Below are 26,749 nucleotides of genomic sequence, written 5' to 3'. Positions count from 1 at the left end.
TATTGTACTATTTATTTTTATTATTGTATTTTTATTATGGGGAATGATTATATTCTATATAAAGAGTTAAAATAATATTAATAAAAATCTTACACCCCAAAGCATATGATTGTAAAACAGTAACTGGGGGGTATATATTAATATATTAGTTTTTTCTCATCCCCAGTTTGCTAGAAATAAAAGTAATGATAGCATAAGTACATTTATATGGGATATATAAAATATAATGTGTAGAAATTTATATTTCAATTTGAATTTTTTGTGTATTGTTCATATATAATACAAGAATTTGATTTTTTACTATGTTTATACTATTTTTCAATCTTAAATATTAGTTTTCTATTTGTATTTCACCCTTAATTTTACAATTATTTAAGAATTTTTTTTTTTGATTTTAATGTATACACTTTCAAAATAAAAATCTATCCTATTATAATTACAATAGAAAAAATAATGAATTATAATTGTAATAAATTATCTTTAAGAATTATTTTTCTTCATAATCATATTTTAATTTGATGTGCTTTTAATATAAATTTAAAAAATATCGTGTTACACATTAATGAGAGCACAGCTTACCCAAAGAAAAAAAAAATATATGTATACACATTTAAATATATGAATGTATAATTATATAGATACACCTGCCCTTAAATGAATTTATATAACAATATTCTTTATTAATTTAATGTTCATGCTCTTAAAATTTATACTTAGAGGATTGTTTTTTAGCTATACGATAATGAAAATATATAGTAAAAAACATTGTATGATTTAAATTTTTTTTGATGATTTGTTATTTATATAAATTAAATTTCATGTTTTCCAGGTATTCTTTAATTCATTGTTTGATGGATGATTGACAAAATTACATAAATAATTATATAATAAATATTTAAAAAAAATAATTTATGTATAGGTTATTTAATCATAGTACAAAGAAATATATAAAGTATTAAATATATATACATATATATATATAATATTTATATTATTTAAAAATTGTAATATTTTTCATAATTATTTATATTATAATGTGTAAAGAGTGAATTTAATATGATCATGTGTACGTATACAAGTGGATTATATGTATATGCATGAATAATATTTTGGTTGCATCATGTGTACACGAAAAGTTTACATATGATGTGTTTATATTATAATGTCTATATAAAATACATATATTAACTATCTTTGATAAAATGCGTATATATACATATACAAGTGTTGTTTATATTTTCTTCGATTTCTAGCATTTTAATAAATATGTATAAAAGACAATAAAATATGTATTAACATTATTTAGTATTTTATTCTTTATTTTTTCATTTAAAATTGGTCTTTTTAAATTTGATTTTTCTTGTTACTAATCCATTTAATTTTTTCAACTTATTATATATATTATTCTTTTTTCTTTTTAAGTTGTATTCTATTGTTTAAATATAAATGATATTTTTGTTGGTGTATTTTTTTTCATTTTCCTGGTGATTTTCATAATTCTTAAAATTTTATTTCATTATTTTTCTCGTCATTTCTTGTTATATTTTTGGTTGTTGATTAATTTAATTTTACTTTTGTTAAGCTTTTGTTAGGTTTATAATTTTAGTGATTTTTAGGATATAAAATTTTGTGGAATTTCATTATGAATTATGTTTTTATTTATTTTTTATTTTTACATTTTTTTTAATTATGAAAATAATTTTGTAATTCACACAAAATTATGATTTAAAGAACTGTAGATTGCATGGTTATTATATACATATAAGAATAGGGGTGAATTATAAATTATTGAATAGACATAAAATAAATGAATTGATAATTTATGATGGAGAAAGAAATTGAGGATAAATTAAAAGGACGGAATTTCCTATATAGGAATATAAAATTAGGGGAAGATAAGAGTGAAATAAAGAAAATAGACAAAATAAAAATGGCTTTACTAAATATGAGTGATGAAGAAGAGGAGTACTTTTTAATTGATATATATCCATTAATGAAAAAATATATAGTCAATTCTATGCCATTAGATTATTATAATAACACACATGTATTTCGTAAAAATATATTAACAATTTTTTATTCATTAATATATAAATTAAATAAAATAAAATATATCATTGAAATTTTTGATATGTGCTTAAATTCATTTATAAATGAGAGCGAAGAGTGTGGTATTATTTGTATAAAAATCATGACAGAAATATGCATATTGCATAAAAATGATTTAATATCATTTGATATTTATAAATATATAAATGTTGTATCTAAGAATATTTTAAAAAAATTTTATAATAACATAATTAATAAAGTAAAAAGGGGCAAACTTTTAAAATCGGAAATTAATATATACAAAAAAATCAAATATCTTCCCCTAAATAATAAAAACTGCATACAAAGTAGTAAAGACTCATTAAAATTTGTTAGAGAATTAGTTTTGTCAAATTATATTATAATAAATTTATATCCGAAGTTATTAAATAATAACGAAAATTACATAAAAACATTATGTAAAATACTTTCAGTTATTAACATTTTTGATTTTAAATGCTATAATAATTTTTTTATAGAAGACATTAAATATTCAAAAAAAACGATTTTAAAAACTGCTTATTATTATCATTTTTCAAATTCCGATCCATCATTATATGGAAAATCGGACATTGAAAAAGACAATCATAATGAAAAATTAAAATTTTGTCAAAATAATAACATAGAAGAACTTTATAAGATTTATTCTATAAAAAGTAATATATTTAATGCAAATTTCAATAATAAACATAACCTAAATTATAGAGACATTTCATCAAATCGTATCAGTAGTAATGAAAATAATAATGTGGGAATACCACATAATGAAGAAAGTAATAATAAAGATATATTAATGAATAATTTAAAAACTATAAAAAAGGAATTTTATAAAAATGTGAAATACAGCAATTATTATATTGATATGTGTAAGGTTAATGATTTAGTGAATTTAAAAAATAGTGTTATTCATATTTTATGCAATTTATTAAAATTAGATTGTAATAATATGTATTTTGAATATAAAGTATTTTTGGTTCAAAAAATTATACAATCTTTAAAATATGATACACATTATACTGTTGAAAGCAAGAAAGTTTTTATTGAAAATATTACATTGATTTTACATAAAAATTTTGATGAAACATTGAAATATTACATAGATTTTTTGATTGATCCCAAAACATACATGACATACTTAACAAATAATGATAGACATGTATCAGTATTTGTATTTATGAAGATTCATGATATATTTTTATATTTTAAAAATAAAAATGTTTGGAATTATAGTATAATAAAAAGTTGTATATCTAATTATTCCGTTTTTATAATGAATAGTAATAATATTATTTTCATTCAGACTATTTGCTTAAAATTGTTACATTACATAATTGAAATAGTGCTTAAAATTAAGAAACGGAATTATAGATATTTTTCTCTTTATCATGACATATTAAATATATTGTTACATAAAAGTAATTCACTAAAATATGAATTATATAATTTATACAAGAAATTTTTTAATGTTGCTTATAATGATGTTTTATTTTTTAAAAATAAAAAGAAAAAGGGAAAAGCAGGAAAAAAAATTTCGAATGTACAAACACTGCGTTATGAAAATGCAATTGGACATGATTCAGATAATGTGAACGTGCCTCTACAAAGAATTTTTATAAGAAAGGTGAATAGTAAAAAGGTAATTAATAGTAATAATACAAATATTACAGATTTTATGAATAATTATTGTAATCGGCAAAATGAGAAAAAAAGAAAAATAAGGCATTTATTATATGATGAAGATTATTGTAAAATTGAGGGATATGAAGAGAGTATTATGGAAATAATAATAGATTATAAATATTTATTATACTCAATTTATTCATGTATAAGAAGTAATATTTATTATATATATTTATATTTTAATAAAGATATAATAAAGGTGAATCAAATAATAGCAAATAATTATTGTGACAAATTTTCATCATTGTGTAATAATACTACTTTAAGTAAAAACAAAATATTTGAATCACCAAATAACAAGTTTGAAGATTCCTTAACAAAAAATAATGCAAATGTAAAAATAGGCATAGATTGTAACAATTTCAATAATGATAATAAAGACAGTCATAATGCCAATTTAAAAAATAATTTAATTAGTGGCAATAGAAGTGATGAAATTAAGAATGTGCATAATAATATAAACAATTGTTATCATTGCGTAAACTTAAATCATTTTGCTAATAGTGACAATTTTGTTTTAAATAATTATAAAGATGTTGGTAAAGACGATGAAATGGTTCGTAATTTGTGTTTAACGAATCAAGAATGTTATAATTCACAAAACAATTATTTAAGCATTCATGAAATTGAAAATTGTTTATATAGTTACATATATGATTATAATAGTAAAAATAATAAAAAGTTGGACAGTTTAATATATAATGGAAAAAACAACAAAATGGATAATTCAGAGTGTTTATATGATTCCCAAATAAATAATACTGTGAACGATGTGATGATCGATAGTATATACATTCGAAAAAATAATCAAAAGATTAATAGTGATACGGGAGATAAAGAAAATAATTGTGATAATTTCAATAATAAAAATTTGAATACAGATTGTGAGAAAAATGTTCATCAAAAACATTTAAATAATAATAGTATTTTTGAAGACATGTATGATATAAACGATATTAATTTTTTGTACAAGGATTATATACATATGTCCTCACATGAATTGAATGACATATGGTTGAAAATATTGTATAAATTATTTTATCGTATGCTGATATGCTCTATTTTATTTAATTCGTGCTTTTCCTATACAGTTATAGACCAGTTAAATATACAAAATGAAATGGCTAAGAAATATCTTAGAATAAAAATTTTAAAAAATAATATTTATGATAATGATGATCATAATAATGTTGGTTATGATGAGAATTGTAATCTCAAAAATATTGGAATTAGTATTAATGATTTGTTAAAGGAAGACAAGAAAAAAATTGTCAATTATATTAATTATATAAAAAGCGAAGAAAGGAAATTAATTTATATGTCAGCAAATATTATAATATGTTTAAATAATAATAATTTTCATGATTTTATGAATTATTCTATTGACATATTATTTAAATTGACGTTTCAATATCCTCAGATATTTATCATTTTTCAAATTTTGGGGACATTAAGAAATACCAGTATGTTAACTTGTAAAGTTTCTTTAAATTACACAATTTCAAAATTAAAGAAAAACTTAAAGCATAAGAATAATTTAAAACCGTTACTTTACTTTAGTAAAAATGCTCGAAATAAACAATTTTGTAATTTGTCGCGGCATAAATTATTTTATAAATTATATTCACGCTTTGATTGTCTAATAAATCGATGCCATTTAATTAATTCCAATTTAATTTGTATTTATTGTGGTAAGAAAAGCAGGCGTACTAATAAAAAACAGATTAATGATAAATTTTGTGAAGGGTATAAAAAAATAAAAATGTCTAATAAAAGTTGTAAATATGGTAAAAAAGAAACAGATACAATTGAAAAAGATTGTGCACATTGTACGAGCGATGAATTTGGTAATGAAAAAAATAATGTATTTATTAATACTAACATTATTAATCGATATCCTACGTGTTATAATAATATTAATAAACTAAACGTTAAAAAAAAACGAAGAGCTGAAATATATAACTCAGGTATTGACATGTCTATTGATTGTTTTGATTTACAATTTTTAGACGATTCTAAAAATGAAGCAAATATTATGAATAATTATTTATGGAATAATTTGAATTCATTTAAAGAGTTAATATATCATGATGGAAATATGTTTTTATATAAAGAGAATAATAGTATCAATAAATTAAAATTAATTAATTCATGCAACATAAAAAAGAAAAACAGAAAAAAAGGATACTTTTTTCATAATATAAATAAATGTGATCTAATTTACTCGGAAAAGTTTATATTAAAGGATATTAATAAGCATTTTCAATTACAAAAAGAAAAAAGAGAATTGAATACAAAAAAAAAATTAATAGAATTTGGTGATTATAGGAAAAGTGGTTTTTTATCTGATGGAAATGAAAATATAATATATTCAAGAAACAGAAATGAACACCTAGGGTCGAATATAAAAAAGAATTGTGTTTTATTAAATGATTATAATTATAAAAGTGAAAAGAATGATGAATATAATATAGAAAATAATTTTATGATTAGAACTAAAAGAAAGAACAAGTTTCGTGATTATATAAAATCAAACAATTGCATAATGGGATATAATTCAATTTCTATGAATGATACGTTTAATAAATATTTAACTAACAATGAATTAATTATAAAGATATTATACTTTATTTTAAATGTTATTAAATGTTATCCGAATTATTATTTTTATTTTTTACACGAATTAAGGGAAATTTCTGAAATATGTTATGATATAATTTCTAAAGACAATAAATGTGTTGAAATTATTAATTTATTAAAATATATTCTTGAAACTGTTTGTTATATAAATTATACTAATTCTATGAAAAACAAAAATGAATCTACATCGTCAATTGATTCTTTGAAAACAATTTTGTCTAATAATTATAATATAAATAATATGGATGGTATTAAATGCACTAAATGTGACCACACTTATGAGAAAGACAATAAAAATTGTAAGAATTTGGAAAGTAATCTTTTTATAAATAATATTATTAAAAGTGTAAAAGAAGAGAAATGTAATGATAATAACATAAAAATGTATTCTTTAAATAGTCAGAATAATCACAAATTAAATATATATTCTAGTAATAAAGAAAGTATTACCAACCATATTAATGATATAAACAATGATAAAATTTTTAATACGAATTATAACATGTATATTTGCAAAATGGAGAATAAAGATAACATTCACTGCGATGTAAAAAATAATGAACATTCAAATTATAAAATAAAAAAAATTGATATAATTTATAGTTTTATTCAATGGTTTGAAAAATCATATGCTTATTTACCCAAGTTGTATAGAATGGTATTATGTGAAACATGTTTGAATTTACCAATTTGCAGCTTTTTGAATGGATATTTTGATTTTTATTTAAAATGTTTATTAGTTTGCTTAAATTCTAAAAGTATGATAATTATCAAAACTGCATTAAAATCGATAGAAGACATTTTATTTAATGTTGATAATGTTAAAATAAAAAATAATTTGTATTCTTCTGTTTGTTATAAAAATGGAACAAAATTTTACATTTTTACATGTCTAATGAAATTACTAAGAAAGAAGGTTAATTTTGACTCTAGCTTTAATAATATATATGAGCAAAAATATTATTTTAATGATATTTTTAGAAACTCATACAATAGTAATATATATTTAGAAGGGGATTTTGTGTGTAGAAAAAATATGCCATCAGAAAGAGAAATAAATAAATATTTACATAAACTATATATGGAAAATATATATAAAATTATAAAAATATATTTTAATTTTATTAATAATAATGAATTAATTAAAAATTTATATTCAGATATGAATAAAAAGGTGTATAGAAAAGTTCATTTTAGAGTCGGCTTTTTCCTAAAATGGAAAATAAAAAATGAAAACTCCAAAATAAAAAATATAAAAAATAGAATGGTGATATGTAATGATAATAAACTTGAAGGACATGCTCAAAATTGTGTTAATAATGACGAAAATAATTTATATACCAAAAGAAAGGTTAATACATTCCTAGAGGGTAATGCAGAAAATATGCCTATTGAATTAGACAAAATGGATAAAACAAAAAAAATAAGCAAAACGAATGAAGAAATAAAAATTTATGAAAGAAACAATAAACGAAAAAAGATTAGCCATAATAATGTCGAAATTGGAGGATTGGTGAATAAAGAAGGTAAAAATAGCATAAGTGTGTTTGAAGTAAATGGTGACAATACAGATAGCAATGTTAAATGCATAGGTAAATGTGAAAAAGGAAATAAAGACAAATTGTCAACGAATAATGTCAAAAGTAATATAAGTTATGTAAAAATAAGTGATAACACTTGTAAAAATAATTCTAATATGAATTTATTTCCCTTAGATAATATATTTCTGAATAATAATTATGATAACATTATGGAACACATTGATTTAGAAAAAACAATTGATTATTGTTATAAAGTATTAAAGCGGAGCATGAAAAACAATGGTTTGAAATATTTATATTATTATAAAAATTGTCAGTTTCATATTCCTAAGCAAAAAATAGTTCTCAAAAATGAAAATGTATTAAAAAAAAATATAATAAATAATAAGAAAAAGAATAAAGAAAAATTCATAATCTTTAATTTTAATGAATTTAGAAATAGGTTCAAAAGAAAGTTTAATTATGAGAATATTAATACAATAGAAAATAATTGTAAGAAGAAAAAAAAAAGTGATCGAATGGGTAATTTGCTTGTGTCTGGAGAAGAAAATAATCATAAAAATGTTGTCTGTTCAAATATTGGGCGACCAAAACAGCATGATATCGATCTTAATTGCAATATGGATAAAATGGGAATAAAAAGAGATGAAACAATAGAAAAAAAGGATATTTCAATTAAAAATAATTTATATGCATTAACAAATAATAATGTAATTGGTGATAAATTAAAAAATGAAAAGAGCGGTTTGAATTTTCCAAAGAATACAAAGGCAAACTTTATTCGTAATAATTATATGAATTACTTCGAAAAATCTGATGTTTGTTATAATTGCATTCAAAGAGATCAGCGAATTAATTGTTATAGAATAATCATTACCGTTTTTATTTTCCTTTTTAACCATTCTATATGTATATCTGATTTTTATGAGTATATGCTTAAGGTGGGAGCAATTAATAATGATTTTATGAATTCGTCAAAGGAGAAAAAGGGTGATAGTAATTTAGATACCAAGAATAATGAGAAAAGTGTACCCCTCAATAATGGTTATAATTCTAAAAAAGGTGTGAATAAAAATAATCAAAATAATTGCGGAAAAAATAAGAGTAATAGTAGTAATAAAAAGAAAAAAGTGATTAACTCAAACAATACTGAAGTGTGTAAAGAAGAGAATACTAACAATAATACAGAAGACAATCGATTTAAAAAAAATACACATATATCTAGTTCAAAGAAAAGGAGAAGGTACTCTTTTGAATATTGTACATGCAAGAAATATTTATATAAATGCACATTTATATATAGGGATCCTAACAACAATTTCATTAGGAAGATAATGTATTGTTTTTTAGTAATGTTAGTCGAAATAAACATGAATAAAAACAAAACACAAGGAGATAAATTAAAAAAATGTGATTCTCAAAGTGCTCATAGAAATGAAGATATGTCATATATGAAGGTATGCATAAGAAACAAAGAAGGAAAAAAAAAAAAAATATATATAAGGAATTGTTATGACGAAATACGAAATGATAAATTAAGAGAGTTAGTAAAACATATTATTAGAAGAATGTCTTTAATATTATCAAGTAGATTTGTTTTAACAAAAAAAAATAATATGGTCTATATAATGGCGCATAATAATGAATTAGATATATCATCATTTATTTTTACCTTTTGTAATTTAATTGAGTATTGCCCTCGTTTTGTGGAAACAGCAGTACAAGGTCTTTATTTTATAGAAAAGGTTTTAAAAAGTTTGTTAAATGTGCAACCTGTAAAAATGAAGAAATTCATGAAATCTAATTTTTTTTCAAATTTATGTACATGCATATGCAATATTTGTTATAATTCAAAAATTAAAAAAAAAATATTTGGGTTATTATTATTACTAAAAGCCATAAGAATTTTACACCCATATTGGATTAAATATAATATATATAGTATTATACACACTTTACTAATATGTTATGAAAAATATAATTTAAAATATCTAAAAATTATACATATTTTAATTGAGGAATGCTTAACAATGACATTTGCGTCGTTATATATTGGATATGCTGGTGAAATAAATGCATATATATTGAATAGTTTTTCATCCTCTGAAAATATATATGTAGAGGACATAAATAATTTATATACATATATAAATATGAAAGAAGAAAATAGTTCAAAAAGATTAATATATTTTAAGGATTATACAATTGAGAAGATTAAAAAAGATGCAGAAATAGTTAAAAAATTTTTTTCAATGAATGAAAAAGAATTATACAACAAAAAGTGTGTAACTAATTGTAAGGGCATAAAAGACAAACGCGTTTTAAAAAAAAATGAATGTTTTTGGTATAATTATGATGAAATATATACATGGGAAATTTTAACATCAAAAATAATGAATAAAAGAAATAAAAAAGATGTTTCAAAAATGATGAAGATATTATTTAATGTATTAAAAATGTTTATGGATAATTTGAATAAAGACGAATATGACAGAGACTTTATTAAAAAGGGGTTTATTATTGTGTCTAAAGTATTAAAAACAAGCATCCGAAATTTATTAACATATAAATTTTCGATTAAAAATAATAAAGATGTATGTTTATATGAGATATTTATGAAGGATTTTTCTATTTTAAATTTTCTAACTTCGTCTTTAAAACGAAAAATTTGTTATCTCGATTTGTATTGCTTTTTATTATCCCAAAAACCGTATATAAAATTTGATTTCATTATAATAGAAAAATTAATAGAAAATATTATAAAAATTATAGATTATTTAAAAAAAATAGATGGGAAAAATAAGTATTTTACGTATATTATTAATGGAAATGTAATGAATATTTCTTCAAATGATGATATAGATGTAGACATGCTCAATATTGTGCATATGGAGCAAATAAATGGTGGTAATTTAAAAAATAATAATAGTATTATTTTTGATCATGGTGATATAAATAGTTCCAATGTAAAAGATAAAACAGTAAAGCAGTTGAATGAAAATAATATCAATCTTAATGAAAAAGAAGAAAATACCGATATGAAAAAAATTATAGAATTACAAAATTTGTATAAAAAAATTAAGGAGAACCGTGACATTTATATGAATAATAGTAATATTATTAACAGTAGTTTTGGCCCATTTATAGAATATGATGATGCTATGAAAAAATGTCATAATGTGGTATCTAATGAAACAATAGATACTAAAAATGATAAAATGTTGAAAAGTTTGGACGAATATATTAATAATGCGAAAGAAAATATACTCAATACGAGTTCGATTTTAGATAGTGGTAATATAGAAATAAAGAATGAGAGATTTAATTCGGTTGCGTCCTTGTGTTATAACAATAATGCGCGTATTATTAAAGGATATAATAATTTTAGCAATAATCATTTGAAAGGCACACATATAAATCTAGATAATGAGGCAAACAAACATTTATTAAATAATATGAATAATAATAAGGATGGTTCTTATGAAAAAAATGAAGGTCCAAAACAAAATCTCAATCAAGAAATTGAAACAAACAGTACAAAAGTAAATGCTCAAGATAACAAAATTAAGATGGGGGTAGAAAATGAAATGAATCTAAAAAATTTGACTATTGAAATAAATGAAAATCTTACAAATAATAAGAATATAGAATATAATAATAATTTAAATTTTTATTTTAAGAAAGACGAAGAGTTTGGTTTAGATGGTAAAGAATCATGCATGGAAATATCAAATAATATCAACATGGATAAAATGGAAGAAAACATGATGAGCAATTTTTTGAATGATAAATTTCAAACAATCGATTTTTTAAAAGATCAATTTTTAAAAGAAGAGCGGAATAATGTTATAACATTTTTTTCTTATTTTATGACACTTGTAAGAATTTGTTTTACTCATCCATCATATAAGTATTTACTCCCTATTATGAATCCAAGATTAAATAAGAAAAAGGAAATATTATATAATCGTTGTATTCATATATTATTAGATTTTTTATTTAGTGACCAAACAGATTTGTGTAATAAAGCAGAGGAAACTATACGTTATTTAATATTGGAAAATGAGTGTGATAAAGATACAGGGAAAAATGGACATACCAAAAAACGAAGATCTGAAAATATTAAGCGAGATGCAATTGAAAATAATTTATTTAATAATTTTCAAAAGAGTGATTCATTGAAATTCGCATTGAGAAATTATGAGAATAAAAAATGTTCAATAAATAATTTATTAATAAATAAAAATGGTAATAAAGCTAATGAAAGACATAATAAATTAACGAATATGAATAAAAATTCAATAAATGGATTAAAATTAAATAAGGATGATTTTAAATTATATTTGAAATCAATTTTAGGGAATTTGTCTTATGCTTTGAAACATAAATCCTTTATTTTGAAGAAAAATTTTATCATAGGTCTTAGTAGAATATATTACTTATTTCCACATTTATTTTCCCCTTTTTTAATGGATGGGTTTGTTAAATATCTTATTTTATTTAAAGATGTTAGTGCAAATAATAAAGCAGCATATAATAATATAGATCATGTTATATGTATTTATTCAGAATTTCTTAAGGCACAAAATTTGTCTTATGAAAAATACAAGGAGATAATGGATATATTTTTAAAAACATATAATAACTTTAAAAAAGGAAGCATAAATTTTATAAATAACATAATTGAATTGGACGAACATATGTTAGGTTATACAAAAAATAAAAGGCTATCTTGTAAAAATAATATTTCACAGGCTATAAATAATTTAAACACCAAAGAAAATTCACAGGGTAATGAAATTAATAATACAGCGTTAGATAATATTTCTAATAATATAAAAGGAAAAGGAACTAATAATACAAATAGTAGTAAGAAGAAAAAAACGAATAGCAATAAAAAAGATGTGGATAATGAAGGAAAAGGGAGAACCGAAAATAACGGGAATAACAATAGCAGTAAATATAATGAAAATGATTTCATGAAGCATAATTCTACTGATCAAAATATTTCTAAAAATAATGATGACATTGAATTAAAGAGGGCACCATTATCGAACCAATTAAATACAATTGATGGAATTGATACAAATAATATTAAAAACTTTATTGGAATAAACTATTCTTATATGCAAATTTTATGTTATTTATGTTGTAATAATTATGAAAATACATTTAAATATTTTATGGCAAATAGACACAATAATATAATATTTTCATCCTTTATATCATTATTAAATTTAAAGATGCTATCAGAATTTCGGAAATATATATTTTTAAAATTTAATGTATTTGGAAATATTCTTTTAAAATATTTTTCAAGTTTCAATTCAAATGATATATTGGTTCATATATTTAATATATTTGTCTTAAATATAAATATTTCAAAATTGAATAAATTAGTTACATATGACTATGCGAAAATGAAATTATTTGTCGATAAGACGTTTCACGTAAATTTAGAAAAAAAACATGCAAATGAAAAAAGGAAAAATGATTGCAGCTTTTTAGAAGGTGCCGAGAATAATTTTGCCAATAGTAATAATAATGAAGAATGCAAAAAAAACAATAAAAAAAGTTTAAATGAGAAAATGGAGAACAATAAGGGAGAGGACCCAAATAACAGTGTGCAAGAAGAAATGTTTATTGGATACGATTTGAATAACAGCAAAGTATTGAGCAATTTATTTATTATTATAAATATTGTTCATGTTATATCAAAATATGAACCTTCGTGCATATTTTTGAATTTTTATAATCAAAGAATTTGTAATAATTCGATTAGCATTGTTGAAAATTTATACTTGTGTATTAGTTATATTATTAGTGAATACATTTCATTGAAGAACAACAATTTTGTCTTATTTTTAAACAATTCTGAATGTAGAAAATGCATTAAGATATTTATAATTTTTTTAAAATTTTCAAAATATTTTCATAAATATATAGAAACAGATTTTTGCAACCGAAAAATAAATAATGAAGAAATGGAGAATTGGTTTAAAGAATTAGAACAGCGAAGTAAATTGCATAAAGGTATTAACAGCAGTAAAAGCACCAATTGCAATAATAATATAATAGATATAATTGAACATAATGATTATCTTTTTTATTTGAGAACTAAGATATTTATTGTACTAATTTTTATAGTATCGATGAGCAAAAATGTAGATTATAGTTATACAACTGAATTTATTAAAAAATATGTAAAGAGGAATTTAAAATATCGAGAAAAGAGATATTTATTTTTTTCTATTATTCATATTTTAAATCGTTTTAAAATGACAATTTTAAATAAATTTTATGAAATTTCATTAAGATACATAATTATTCCATTATTAAAAAAATATATTAAAAGGCAAGAAAATAAAAAATACATAACTTATACAGAAAATTGTTTGGATTGGGAAAATGATACATTTTTAATTGATGATAAAATTTTTATTAATTTATTGTCTAAATCATTTTTGAGATCAGATATTAATTATACTCAAGATATTAATCGAAAATCAAGTTTGAGTAACAATAAGAATTCTACCTTGGCATTTAAGAGCGTGATTAAAAATAATGACGAATATAATAAAAATAATTTTAATTTTCCATCGCAATGCTCAATTTGTAAGAGAGTTACAGTAAGTAATAATATTAGCTGCAATGATATGCTTATTAATTGCGAAAATGGGGGAAGCAAAATGTTCATTAATGTTACTGAAGATGCTCATGAAAATACAAACAGAAATTGTCGACGAACTGAAGGAGAAAAAAGTGAAGCGATTAATAACACTTATGGATATTTACCACTTAATGATGATATGAATAATATGGGAAACACAATAAGAATGAACAATATGAAGAATTTGAATGTTTTGAAAAATAAAAGAGATGGAAAATATATACATCATTTAGATGATTATGAAAGTAATGGTAAGGGTCCTAAGAATTATTGTCTATTTTATACTTCAATTCATAGAGGAAACTATAATATGACGCAATACCCTTTTTATAAGAATGATTTATTTCTTAATACGCAAGAATTATTTTACATTTTAATATCGTTTCTAAATTGTTCTAATAGCATTGAAGTAATAGCTAATAAATTAATTGCGTGTAATGTAATTATAGATATTGTAAGAAGATTAAGCTCAAAAATGGGAAAAAAAAAATTATTTATTTGTCTTAAAAATTATAATATGATGTTTTTACAACACCATAATGAATATATAAAACAATTAAGTATATACAACATAATTAGTATTTACAGGTATGGATTTAGAAATAGGGTAAATGATTTGAAATATATTTTTGAGTTATTATTTAAATATAAATGTGAAGAAGATAATTATTTTTTAAGGAGAAATTTCGAACAATTGATAAGTTTATTTTGTTTGGTCCGTTTAGAAAATAATAAAGTTTCGATGAAAAATATAATTTGGCATTATTATTCAAAGAAGCGTTGTTTTTATATGAAAACTTTTAATCAGTATATTACTTCTATCATGGGTGACGAAAACAATGATATTTCCTGGGGCTATCATAATTTAAGAAATATTAATTATTTTTTCAATTATAAAAATTATATTACGGAATATTTCAAGAAGGGTAAAAATCCTTTCGAAAAAATGCATGTATTAATAACGGTTTTAAAGAACAATTATGTCTTTTTCAATGATTGCCCATATATTATAGCATCTATGTTAAAACATCTTAAAAAAATTGCAAAGCGTGCTAACTATAAAAAGAATGGTGATTTGTTAATATTATGTTTGAAGAGTATATCTACTTTTATAAAATTTAATATTTTTTGTAATTGTGTTCATGATATGTTTAGTTTGAAAAATGGCCAAGTGGTTATAAAAAAGTTTGAAATTATGTCAAATTTGAAGAAAGTGGATACGAAAAAATACGAAAGTAGCTTAAAGGAGTGTACCTGCAAATATATTGTGAATTGTAATGATTTTGAGAATTCAGAAGGGATGGGTATAAATTTATCTAACAATGACAATAGAAATTGTTCTGTATGTTATAAGGGCGAAAATTTAAAAAAGACGAAAATATTTGATGAAATAAAAAATGTCATATATAATTATTATTATCAAAATAAAAATGATAGTATGAGAAATATATTTTTGATTGGAATTGTAAATATAATTAAAAAATACAAATATGTTTATGTAAACTTAAATATATTGAATTTGATAGCAAATTTAATAGTTTCTACTTTATTACAATGGCAGTACGATGTATCTCTAAATAATATAGTGAAAGAAATCCTCATTATTTTTGAAGATATATTAAGAACGAAAAACAATGCAAAGCTAAAATATTTAAATATGTATAAAAAATTGCTTTACTTTTTTTTTATTAAATGTGCTAATAAGGAACTATTAGCGCCAAGCACATCACAATGTTTCAATATGAATAATTTAACTAATGAAAACCAGAATTATAATAGTAGCATACTAAATGATTTAGTTTTTAATATAAATCTTTTTGAATCAAAATATGATAAGAATGAAATGAGAAAAATCGAACTTGAAGCGATTTTAATGAAGGAGATTGAAATGGATAATAACTATCAAACTGGTCAATATAAAATTTCAGATAATAATTTATACACACATGGGAATAATGAAAATAATAATTTAAGAAAAGACAATTTTAATAAATTAACATATAAAGACAAATTGTTATGTTCTAGTTTAAATGATAAGCAGATTGATAATGGCAATAAAAGATGTAGTAATAGTAGACATGGTGACGATGTTGAATATACTATGTGCTCAATTAAAAATTTAGAAATGGAAAGTAACCCCAAAATTGGACCGTTAAACAAGGAAACATTTATAAATAAAAATAAAACTATTATAGAAAATAAGGTGTGTGATGACATTAGTAAGATAAATAAGCTAAATAAATTTTACGAAAAGATAAACAACGAATATAATAAGAAATATATAGTCGAAATGACCTATATGATACTAAAAGTGGCATTTAAATATGCGAATAAAAATAATATTTGCAAAAAATTGAATATTTTGTGTTCTATTTTTTTTCTTTTAATTAACTGTAATGACACGAAGATTGAAAAGAATGTTATTTTACTCATTAATCATTTAATATTAAAACATAAGTTATTTATACCAAATTTGAGAAATATATTAGATAAGAATTATATTAAGGAGAAATGGATAAATAAAAGTTTTTTTTCATATTTATTATTTGATAATAACTTTGTAAAGGAATACAATTATGAAGAAAACATAAAACTTTTGTATGAAATGCTTATTAGCTTATGTATTAAAGGAATGAATGAATATACAAGTAGAGATAATTCATTTTACATGAATAAATGTTTACACATTAAAATAAAATTAGAAACCTCGATATTGATATTCTGGTTTTTTATACAATTATATAATAGTTTTTCATCAGAGAATAATTATAAAGAATTAATTAAGTTTTTATTAATGGAATATTTGGGAAATTTAAAAAATATTTCAAGTTACTGTTTTAGAAAAAATAAATTCCGAATTTTAAAAGAACTAATATTTCTGATGAACAATATGTTGTATTTATTAGACAAAAAAGAAATTCTTTATTTTTTTAAAACCATACTTAAACTTTTACATATGGAAAGAAAGCGCAACTCTAATTTTGATTTATTTATATTAAAAGTTATTCAACAAAATATCATAAACAAATCTACACATTGTAATAGCGACATTATTGGAAAATATCATGATAATACTTTCGGTTATTCGTCAGATTTTTATTTGGACTATTCCTATTTCTCGAAATTATATGAAGAAAATTGTGATGTATACAAAATATGTAATAAAAAAAGCGAAATTAAAAATAAAATCGAAAAATATTTTAGCAATAAGAAAGGATGTGAAATCAATGTTAATAAATATATAAAGTATATAAATAATTTAAGGAATAAGAATGCTAATTTTGTTGGTTATTATTATAATTTAGGAAAATGGAATGACCGATCTCTTTCAAAGAATAGAATAATATATGATAAAATTTTTAAATTGAATTTTCGAAAAAATTTAATCAAGAAAAAATTGAATAATATGAATATTAGTGATGGCATATATAATATGTTATTAAAAAAAAATGGAAATATTAATAGTTCTACATGCTATAACGGTAACGATAATAATAGTTTGAATAATGCTTACTCTTTCGGAAATAAATTACAAATATTCATTGATAATAAAATGCAAAAAATTGTAAAAAATGATATAAAAAAGAGAAATGTTTTTGCTAAATTGTATATTGGAAATGTAGTAGAAGACGCTTTATTTAATGATATACTTTTGTGCAGAAAAAAGAAAAAGCTTAAGGAAATATTTTGTATGAGCAATAAAAATGATTATAATAGTAGTGTGGGAAAAAATGCAAATTTATCAATTGAAGAAATGGCACATATAATTAGCAAATTAATTTTGTTCGATTATTCTGAAGATTATTATAGTTATGTGAAATATTATGATATATTACTATATTTTATTAGGTGTGTAAAAAGTCAATATTCTGAAAAGTATGATTTAACATATTTAAAAAATAAAATTTTTGCTAAACTTTTACCTAATATTTTAAGGGGAACATTTTCTTTTTTACCAAATGTCCAACATGTATGCATCCAAATTTTTCAGAAAATATTTTTGTCTAACGATTTTTTTCAAACAATATGCATATTGTTTAAGGAAGACTATTTCAAGTATATTATAGACAAATATTTTATATCTCTTTTTGTGCGTATATTCTTTTCGTTTTTTAAGCATAACATTGATATGTATCTATGTTTTAAAAATAAAACTCAAGGATTAATTCCACATTTGTGTAGAAATAGATATTGGAAAAAAGGGAAAGCAGTACATGGTACAAATTTAACATTCTATAATAGAGAATTAAATAAGGAGAAAGGAAACAATATAAATAAAAACGATAAATCTAAAATCGAAGATTGTAAAAAATTGAAAGAAAAAAATTTTAAAATATACAATTCAAAATTTCATGATTGGAAATACTATTTAAAAAAATATTGCAATGAGCAAAAAAATTTTATAGATAAATGTAAATACAAATTAATTAAATCTAAATATTTATTTCAACCAATTTTATGTTTGGTAAATATTTTTAAGGAATATTGCAAAGATATATGGATAGATATATTTTCTCAATTGTTCAATTATTTAAACTATGAACAGATTAATTGTTTAAATTTTTGTGTTGTACGTTTTTTGTATAACTATATTAATATATATGAGATGAATGAAAATAATTATAACGTGAAAAGGTTTATATACGCAGATGAAAAGACATCGACAAGAAATCCCATTTATCGGAAAAATGATTATAAAAATGAATACAATATTAACGTTTTAGAAACGATGTTAGTATGCATATTTAAAGCTAATATTTGGCCATGTGTTCCACCAGAACTTATATTTTATTGCTCAAGCAAATTTTGTACATTCGAAGTTTCGAAATATATGTTACAAGCTTTACTATTTTATAATTTGAAAAAAATAAAAGAGGCTCAATGCAGAAATGAAACCAGTGATGCGGTTACTATAATAGATCAAGTAAATACATATATGTCTATTAATAAAAATAATAATGCATTATGTAATAATGATATGAATAAATTATTAGGGAAACAAGAGAATGTAATAAATATGTTAAAAACAAAAAAAGTTAATTCATTTGAAAAAGTATATAATAATAATATATGCTCATTACAGCTTGTTCAAAATAATTACAAACAAACTCTTAATTATTTAATCGAAATAAACAGACAATTAAATGACCGAGATAGTGTTTATGCATTATATCAATTATATATTAATAATAATGAATTTTCAAAATCTCTATTTTACAATCATTATAATCTTTATCATAAAAATGAATCTAATTATATAAAGAATTTTATGAAATACGAAAATTTAGAATTAACAAATGAAGAACTAAATATAAATAAACAAAATTGGATCGAAAAACTAAATTATTTTAACAATGTATCTACTATTTCTGAGTATATGGAATTAATGAATTTCAAAAAAGAGAAAATGTCTAATGACATGAACAAATATATTAAATTTGGTAATTCATTATATTGTTTAGAAATGGAAAAGGGTAATGATACAATGCTTTTAAATACAAATTACGAAAGTTTAAGAAGTGAATATTTAAAGCGATTAAATAATGTATACTCAATAATAAACGATAATTTGATAAGTATAAATGAGGATAAAAATTACGAAATGGTAGTTAATGATATTAATTTTCCAAATGAAAATATGAAAAATAAACAAATTATTGATGAAATTGAATTAAAAAATAAAATAAAATATAGACAAAATTTTGAAAATGTTCAAACTAATACTTTGAAAGAAAAAATCGGAAATTCGAATATGATAAAAAATAATAATGGCAATAAAAGAAGACATCGAAAAAACAGTTTAAGTATGGGAATACCAAATAAAAAGGAGGATACAAAAATTCAAACAACTATTCATGAATATTTTAGAACTACAAAGGATATTGAAGAAGTAGTAATTGATAAAAACAATTTAACAGAAAAACAGGTGGACAATTTTAATGGAAATATGGGCATTCATAAGAATTGTAGTTATTCAGTAAAAGATGATAAAAATGGTATCTGTAACCATGCTGAGGGCGAAAAAATATATAAAGATATTAATGTTGATAATAATAGAAGCATAAACAATTTAAAATTACCTAATGAGTTAAATTGTATGGATAAAAATGATAATATAGAAGACATTTCAAATATGTATCTAAATAAAATAGCTTATACGTTGAAAAAGAAAAGAGAAATAATTATAGAAAATACATATACTAATAATAAGAATTATTGGGATGAGGGTTGTTTAAAAAATAGGAATGGACATTGTGAGAATAAGTTGGACATGAAAAATGCTTTAATAAATAATAAAAATGATGAAAATAATAATAAGGACTTTATTATTAAGAAATTTAAATTTGATTTAAAAAAAAATGATATAAAAATGGTGAAGGATAATATAAATAGCGGCATTGAATTATTACTAAATAATGTGAGACAATTATTTAATTATAAAAATGCTGATTTGAATACTTTATTATTACATGCACAATTATTTGAGCAAACAGAAATGAGCATAAAAATTATTGGAGAAAAATCTTTAAGAACTAAACAAAATAAAATAAAAGAAAATGAATGTAACAGGTTAAGATTTTTAGCTCAACTTTACAGTTTGTGTAATACTTGGAATAAAGATAAATGTGTGTATTACTATGATGATATACAAAAAATAAAATACATTTACAAATGGGAATTTCTCTTTTTAAAATTATGTAAGACATTTATAGAAGAACACAAATCCTCATTATATATTCCTAGTAATATATATAAAGAGCAATTATGTGGTGAAAACAAAATTAACCCTCATAATGTTTTAAACTCAATTGCAGAAATGAGGAAAATGAATAATATGACATATGATTATTTTTATAAATTATATGAAAAATTTGCACCAAATTCTACTTCCACAGCTACAGTCTTAACTTCTAATACCAATTTTGCTATTTGTACTAGTAATAGTAAATCTAATAATGATAATATTTTCCATAGAACTAGCAATCATTTGTATAATATAGAAATAATAAAATTGAATTTAAAAAAATTGCTTAAGAGTAGCAGCTCGAATAAACATACACCAAATAATAATATTTTAGAAAATTGCATTCCAATACGTGAAGATTTTCAATTAAATAATAACCAAAAAACGTGTTGCAATCGAAATGATAAGAAGGAAATTATTTATCATGGCAAAAATCTATTATATATAAAAAATATGGAAAATGAACACTTTAATATATGTATTAATCTAAAAAAAATCGGACGAAATAATTTTGTTCTTAAAGTTGTAAAGAAAATAAAATGTTATATAAGTTCATTAAATTTGATAAACGCATTTGATTTCAATTCATTGCCAATGATTGGATATGAAAATTACAAAAGCCAGTTATTTTTTATGAAAGGACAAATTTTGTGCAATTTAAATAAGCTTATCATATTTTTGCATAAAAATAATTTCATAGAAAATAATCGAAAGATAAGCGTTAACAACTGTAAAGACGTATCACAAAGTATATTAAAAGATGGAGAAACTGAGGGAATTGTTTCGCCTGATATATTAGAAGAACATATTTGTCAGACTAATGTGAATAATAATTTAAATATCGAAATAAATCGAAATGTGTCTGTTTTAATAAATGATATAAATGAAAGGACATCAACTGGGAATCCAAAGAAAAGGAAAACAACGAAAAACGACACAAAGAATTCATGCATTAAAAAGAATGAAAATGGTGAAAAAGAGGATGTAGAAATAAGCAAAATAGAAGCATGTAACAAAAATATAGATTTTGATGATAAAAAAAAAAGTAAAAATGCAACAAAAAATAAAGAAGCAAATAATAGCAACAATCATATTATTATGGATAATACCATGATATTTGATGAAAATAAATATAATAATACTTGCTATTCTAAATGTAATAATAAAAAAATTAATATATTTGATATAGATTTAATTGAAGATTGTTTTCTTACGTCTTTAAAAGTTAATTCAATAAGTAATGAGTCGTGGATTGTCTGGGCAGATTATTGTAATAAAATGTTTAAGGAATATAAAAATATATCATTTGGAATTAGCTCAGTAATATCGTATTTAATATATTCTAGTTTAAATAGAAATAAAGGTTTTTATTACTTAAGTAATGTATTTTATTTGTTAAATTATGATGATAATGAAAATTCAATGATGAAAATTTTTAATAAATATAACAATAACATTTCTTCACATATATGGTTATTTTATCTCCCCTTTTTACTAAACAGTGTAAATATTGATAGTAGTAACTATTTATATTTTCACAAAATATTTTGTCTCTTGATTCGCGAATTTCCTCAAGATATATTTTATAGCCTCAGAGCGTCTTATATCGATAGAAAAAAATCATCAGATTATATTAAGACTGGGGATGCTGATAATGGTGTTTCTACGAATCTATGGAATCAGAATGAAAAATCAAATGAACAAAAAAGTGTGAATAATCTTCAAAGGACTGATATTAGTGATACCAATTTAGTAAGTAAAAATAATAAAGTAAAATCTGAAAATATGGATATAATTAATAATAAAGGAAACTTAGACATGGAAAATAAGTTGATGAGTTCCAGGAAGCATTACATGAATATTATGCAAATAAACAAGAATAATTTGGTTAGAGAAGAAAATGTAAATTTTACAAAGAGCAATGAAAATAATAACGTGATTGGTGTGAATTTTGTAAAAAAAGAAAACTCGCATCATGATGAAAATAAAAGTTGTAATGAGCATGATAACATAAATGTGAATAATTGCGATGACGTTGTAAATCCTATGGATGTTCAAAAAGTAAAAATTCGGAAGAAGAATGCTAAAATTAATAAAATTAAATCCATGCCCTTGGAAATTGAAAAAATAGAAAATAATGTAGACAAAAAAAATGAGAAAAATATTAGTAATTTATTAAATAATTCATATAATGTTAATGAAAAAGACACAACATATTCTGGAATTTATAAAGATGGAATAGAACAAATCATGTGTGTATTTAAGAACATGCAATCAGATGTATATTTATCTTTGGATTATATGTGCAATGAGATATTAAAATATACAAAATTTCAAGCACATGAAAAATTATATTATTTAGTAAATAAGATGTTGAATCAATGCATAAATTTTTCATTTTCTAAAATTCATATATCTAAATTCATTCAGAATTTTACAGAAAACAATATTATATATAGAATATATAAATCTAAATTAAAATCAAATCGCATATATAGTAAAAAATATAGTAATATTATTAGAATTATGAAACAGTTTTGGAAAGAATATAAAAAGGACATGAAATATTTAAAGGAAAAAGGACGATTAAAAAATTTAATTGAAGCAAAAAATGATAAAGCAATAGATTCAAATATCTTAGATGATTGTGAAAAACCAGAGAATAAATGTGATGATATTATAAGTAATATCAAAAAAATGGATAATTATTTTCTATTGTCTGAATTTACGAATATTGTAAAAAAATGGAAAGATATGCTTCTTGTTATTATTTACTCTTTAAAAGAAAATCCCCAATTTCCATATTTTTCACACTCCTTATGTGACATGTTTTCCAAATTTCCAATAAAAATTGAAATGCCAGGGTTACGATTAAAATACATTGGAGAACATTTAAATTATAATTATAACTTTAATACATATACCCCATCGTATATTATTAAATTAACTCCGCCTACGTTTTTTACAATTCGAAATAATTTATGTTTGAATAAAATAAATTTTTTAACAAATGATGGAAATGTATACCATTATACTATATATCCATGTAGTTTTATTCAATCTAAATCAGAATATAAATACACATTGTTTCAAATTTTGTTAAATAATATAATGTATAAGTTTCCAGAAACACAAAAAAGAGGGTTATCTCTAAGAGTAAATATTAACACAATGTTGCATCCTTTGTATAAATTAGTGGAAGATAATATGGAATATATAACTTTAAAAGAGCTTTATAATGACTATGTGTTAATGAATAAAAATGAAAAATATTTGATAGATAATGTGGTGTTATATCATAAAAAATTGATTAAAGATTCTATATCAAAATTTGTGAAAGACAAAATTAAATTTATTAAAAGTACAAAGAAAAACGAAACTAAAGTGGAGATAAATATTAAATCTGACGAATATAATAATAAGAACAATGTGATATTAGAAGATGGTTTGACAAAAGATGGAAACATAGAGAAGAATATTTCGAAAAATCAAATTCGAGACAATAATAATAATGAAATAGTAGGGGAAATTGGCATGAAAAAGATTGACAATGTATGCGAGGAAAGTGGTTTAAATACTTCGATAAATTTATCAATTGATTATAACTCAATGTTATTTGAAAAATTAATACACACTTTAAACGAAAATGAATGGTTCCGTAAATTTATTAAAAATTCAGAGAAGAAAAGCTTGAAAATACATTATAAAGATATTTCTAAAATTGTACCAAAAAGTATAATGAAAGATTACTTTTATTCTCTTCATAACAATTTAGAAAGCTATTATATATTAAATGACAATTTTGTTAAAAATTATTCCCTTTTGTGCATGTTAAATTATGTATTCCTACAATCTGACATTTCATTAGATAATATTTTGATCTCAAAATATTCAGGAAGTACAATGTATTTATATGGATTTCCTAGTTATATGGAATCAGGAAAATACAAAGCTAAGAAAAGAAAAAAGGTTCATGATATAATCCCATTTCGATTAACCGCGAATATTCAAGAGTTCATAGGTTTCCAAGGATTAAAGGGATCATTCCCATTAAATTTCTATGCATCAATTATGGCAATTAAAAAAAATTGGAATTATATCGAAAGTTTCTTAAAGCAAACAATTTATGATGATTTCTGTTCTTTATATATGAATAAAAAAAAACACATGACGAAAAGGAGTGATACAATAATAAGCACATGTGTGAATGCGTTTAAAATAGATAAGTTAGAAAAGAATAAAATATTAACTAACTCAGAATATTGTGCCAATGATATGTTTTATCGAATGTTATTTTTATATAATAATAAACTAGAAAAAATGAATAACAAAAATTGTTCTAAAAAAGATGTTACACATGTAAAACAAGTTGTGGAAAATTTATATGAACATTATTCAGATGTACATGATGTGTCGCTATCTGAATTATCATCCGATGAAAATATGGAAAATGCGAAATTGCGAAAAGGAAAAAGCAAAAAAATTTCTGAAAAAGATATTCAAAATACGAAAGAAAATGCAAAGGTATCGATAAATAAAGAAGACAATTTAGATGAAAAATACATATGCGACAATAATAGTATAGAACCTGAGGTAAAATGTAAAAAAAGGAAAATACATGTCGCTAAAAATAATGAAAATAAAGACAATGAATATGATGTTCAAAAAGAAATTGATAAACCTAATAATGGTAGAAAAAAAAAACGAAAAAGTAAAAATGAAGCTACTATTGATAGCGTACAAGAAAACCAGAAAGAAAACACAACTGGAGAATTGATAAATGAAAATGCTGGAGAAAATGTTAATATAAATAAAAATAACGATAAGGAAGAAAATAATAATAATAAAACGAAGAAAAATAGGGAAAAAAATCCACAAAAAAGAAACACTAACACTCGAATTAAAGGAAATAATGTAAAGACGGATGAAAAAGGAAAATCTTCAAGATTAATAAATAAAATAAATGCTAAAGGTGTAAATGAAGAAAATATATTAAGTGAAAATAAAGAAAAGATAAAAAACATAAACCAATACAACATATCTATATTAGATCTAATAGAGTTGTCAATGGACAGAAAATATTTACGACAAACAAAAAGTACGTGGTTTCCTTGGTTTTGATATTTACATTGGATAAAAATCCTTTACTATCAATTATATATTTGTTTACACATTTTTTTTCATTGTATATATTTTTCTGAGCTTGGTGAATACCCACTAAAGCACTTATCTAAATAACTTAGGAGTTTTGTATTTATTTTTTTGTTAAAGTAATATTTGCATAAATCAATCATGTAAATTCATATAATTTTTTTGTGTAGTATATTTTTAAGTGGTTCAATTTTGAAACAGAATATTATAACTATTATTTTTAATAATAATAAT

At 21.5% G+C, this 26,749-nt stretch overlaps 1 protein-coding gene across 1 annotated transcript; it reads left to right on the top strand.

Annotated features, from left to right (window-relative positions):
• Positions 1–1,822: 1,822 nt before the first annotated feature.
• Positions 1,823–26,485, top strand: PY17X_1403900 (conserved Plasmodium protein, unknown function; the record flags this gene model as incomplete). Its single annotated transcript, XM_022957403.1, has 1 exon — positions 1,823–26,485. The coding sequence occupies one exon, from the start codon at positions 1,823–1,825 to the stop codon at positions 26,483–26,485; it is 24,663 nt and encodes an 8,220-aa protein (XP_022812801.1).
• Positions 26,486–26,749: the final 264 nt, after the last annotated feature.

This window comes from Plasmodium yoelii (genome assembly GCF_900002385.2).
Source record: "Plasmodium yoelii strain 17X genome assembly, chromosome: 14".
NCBI classification, from domain to species: domain Eukaryota; phylum Apicomplexa; class Aconoidasida; order Haemosporida; family Plasmodiidae; genus Plasmodium; species Plasmodium yoelii.
This window is presented reverse-complemented; position numbering and strand designations above follow the sequence as displayed.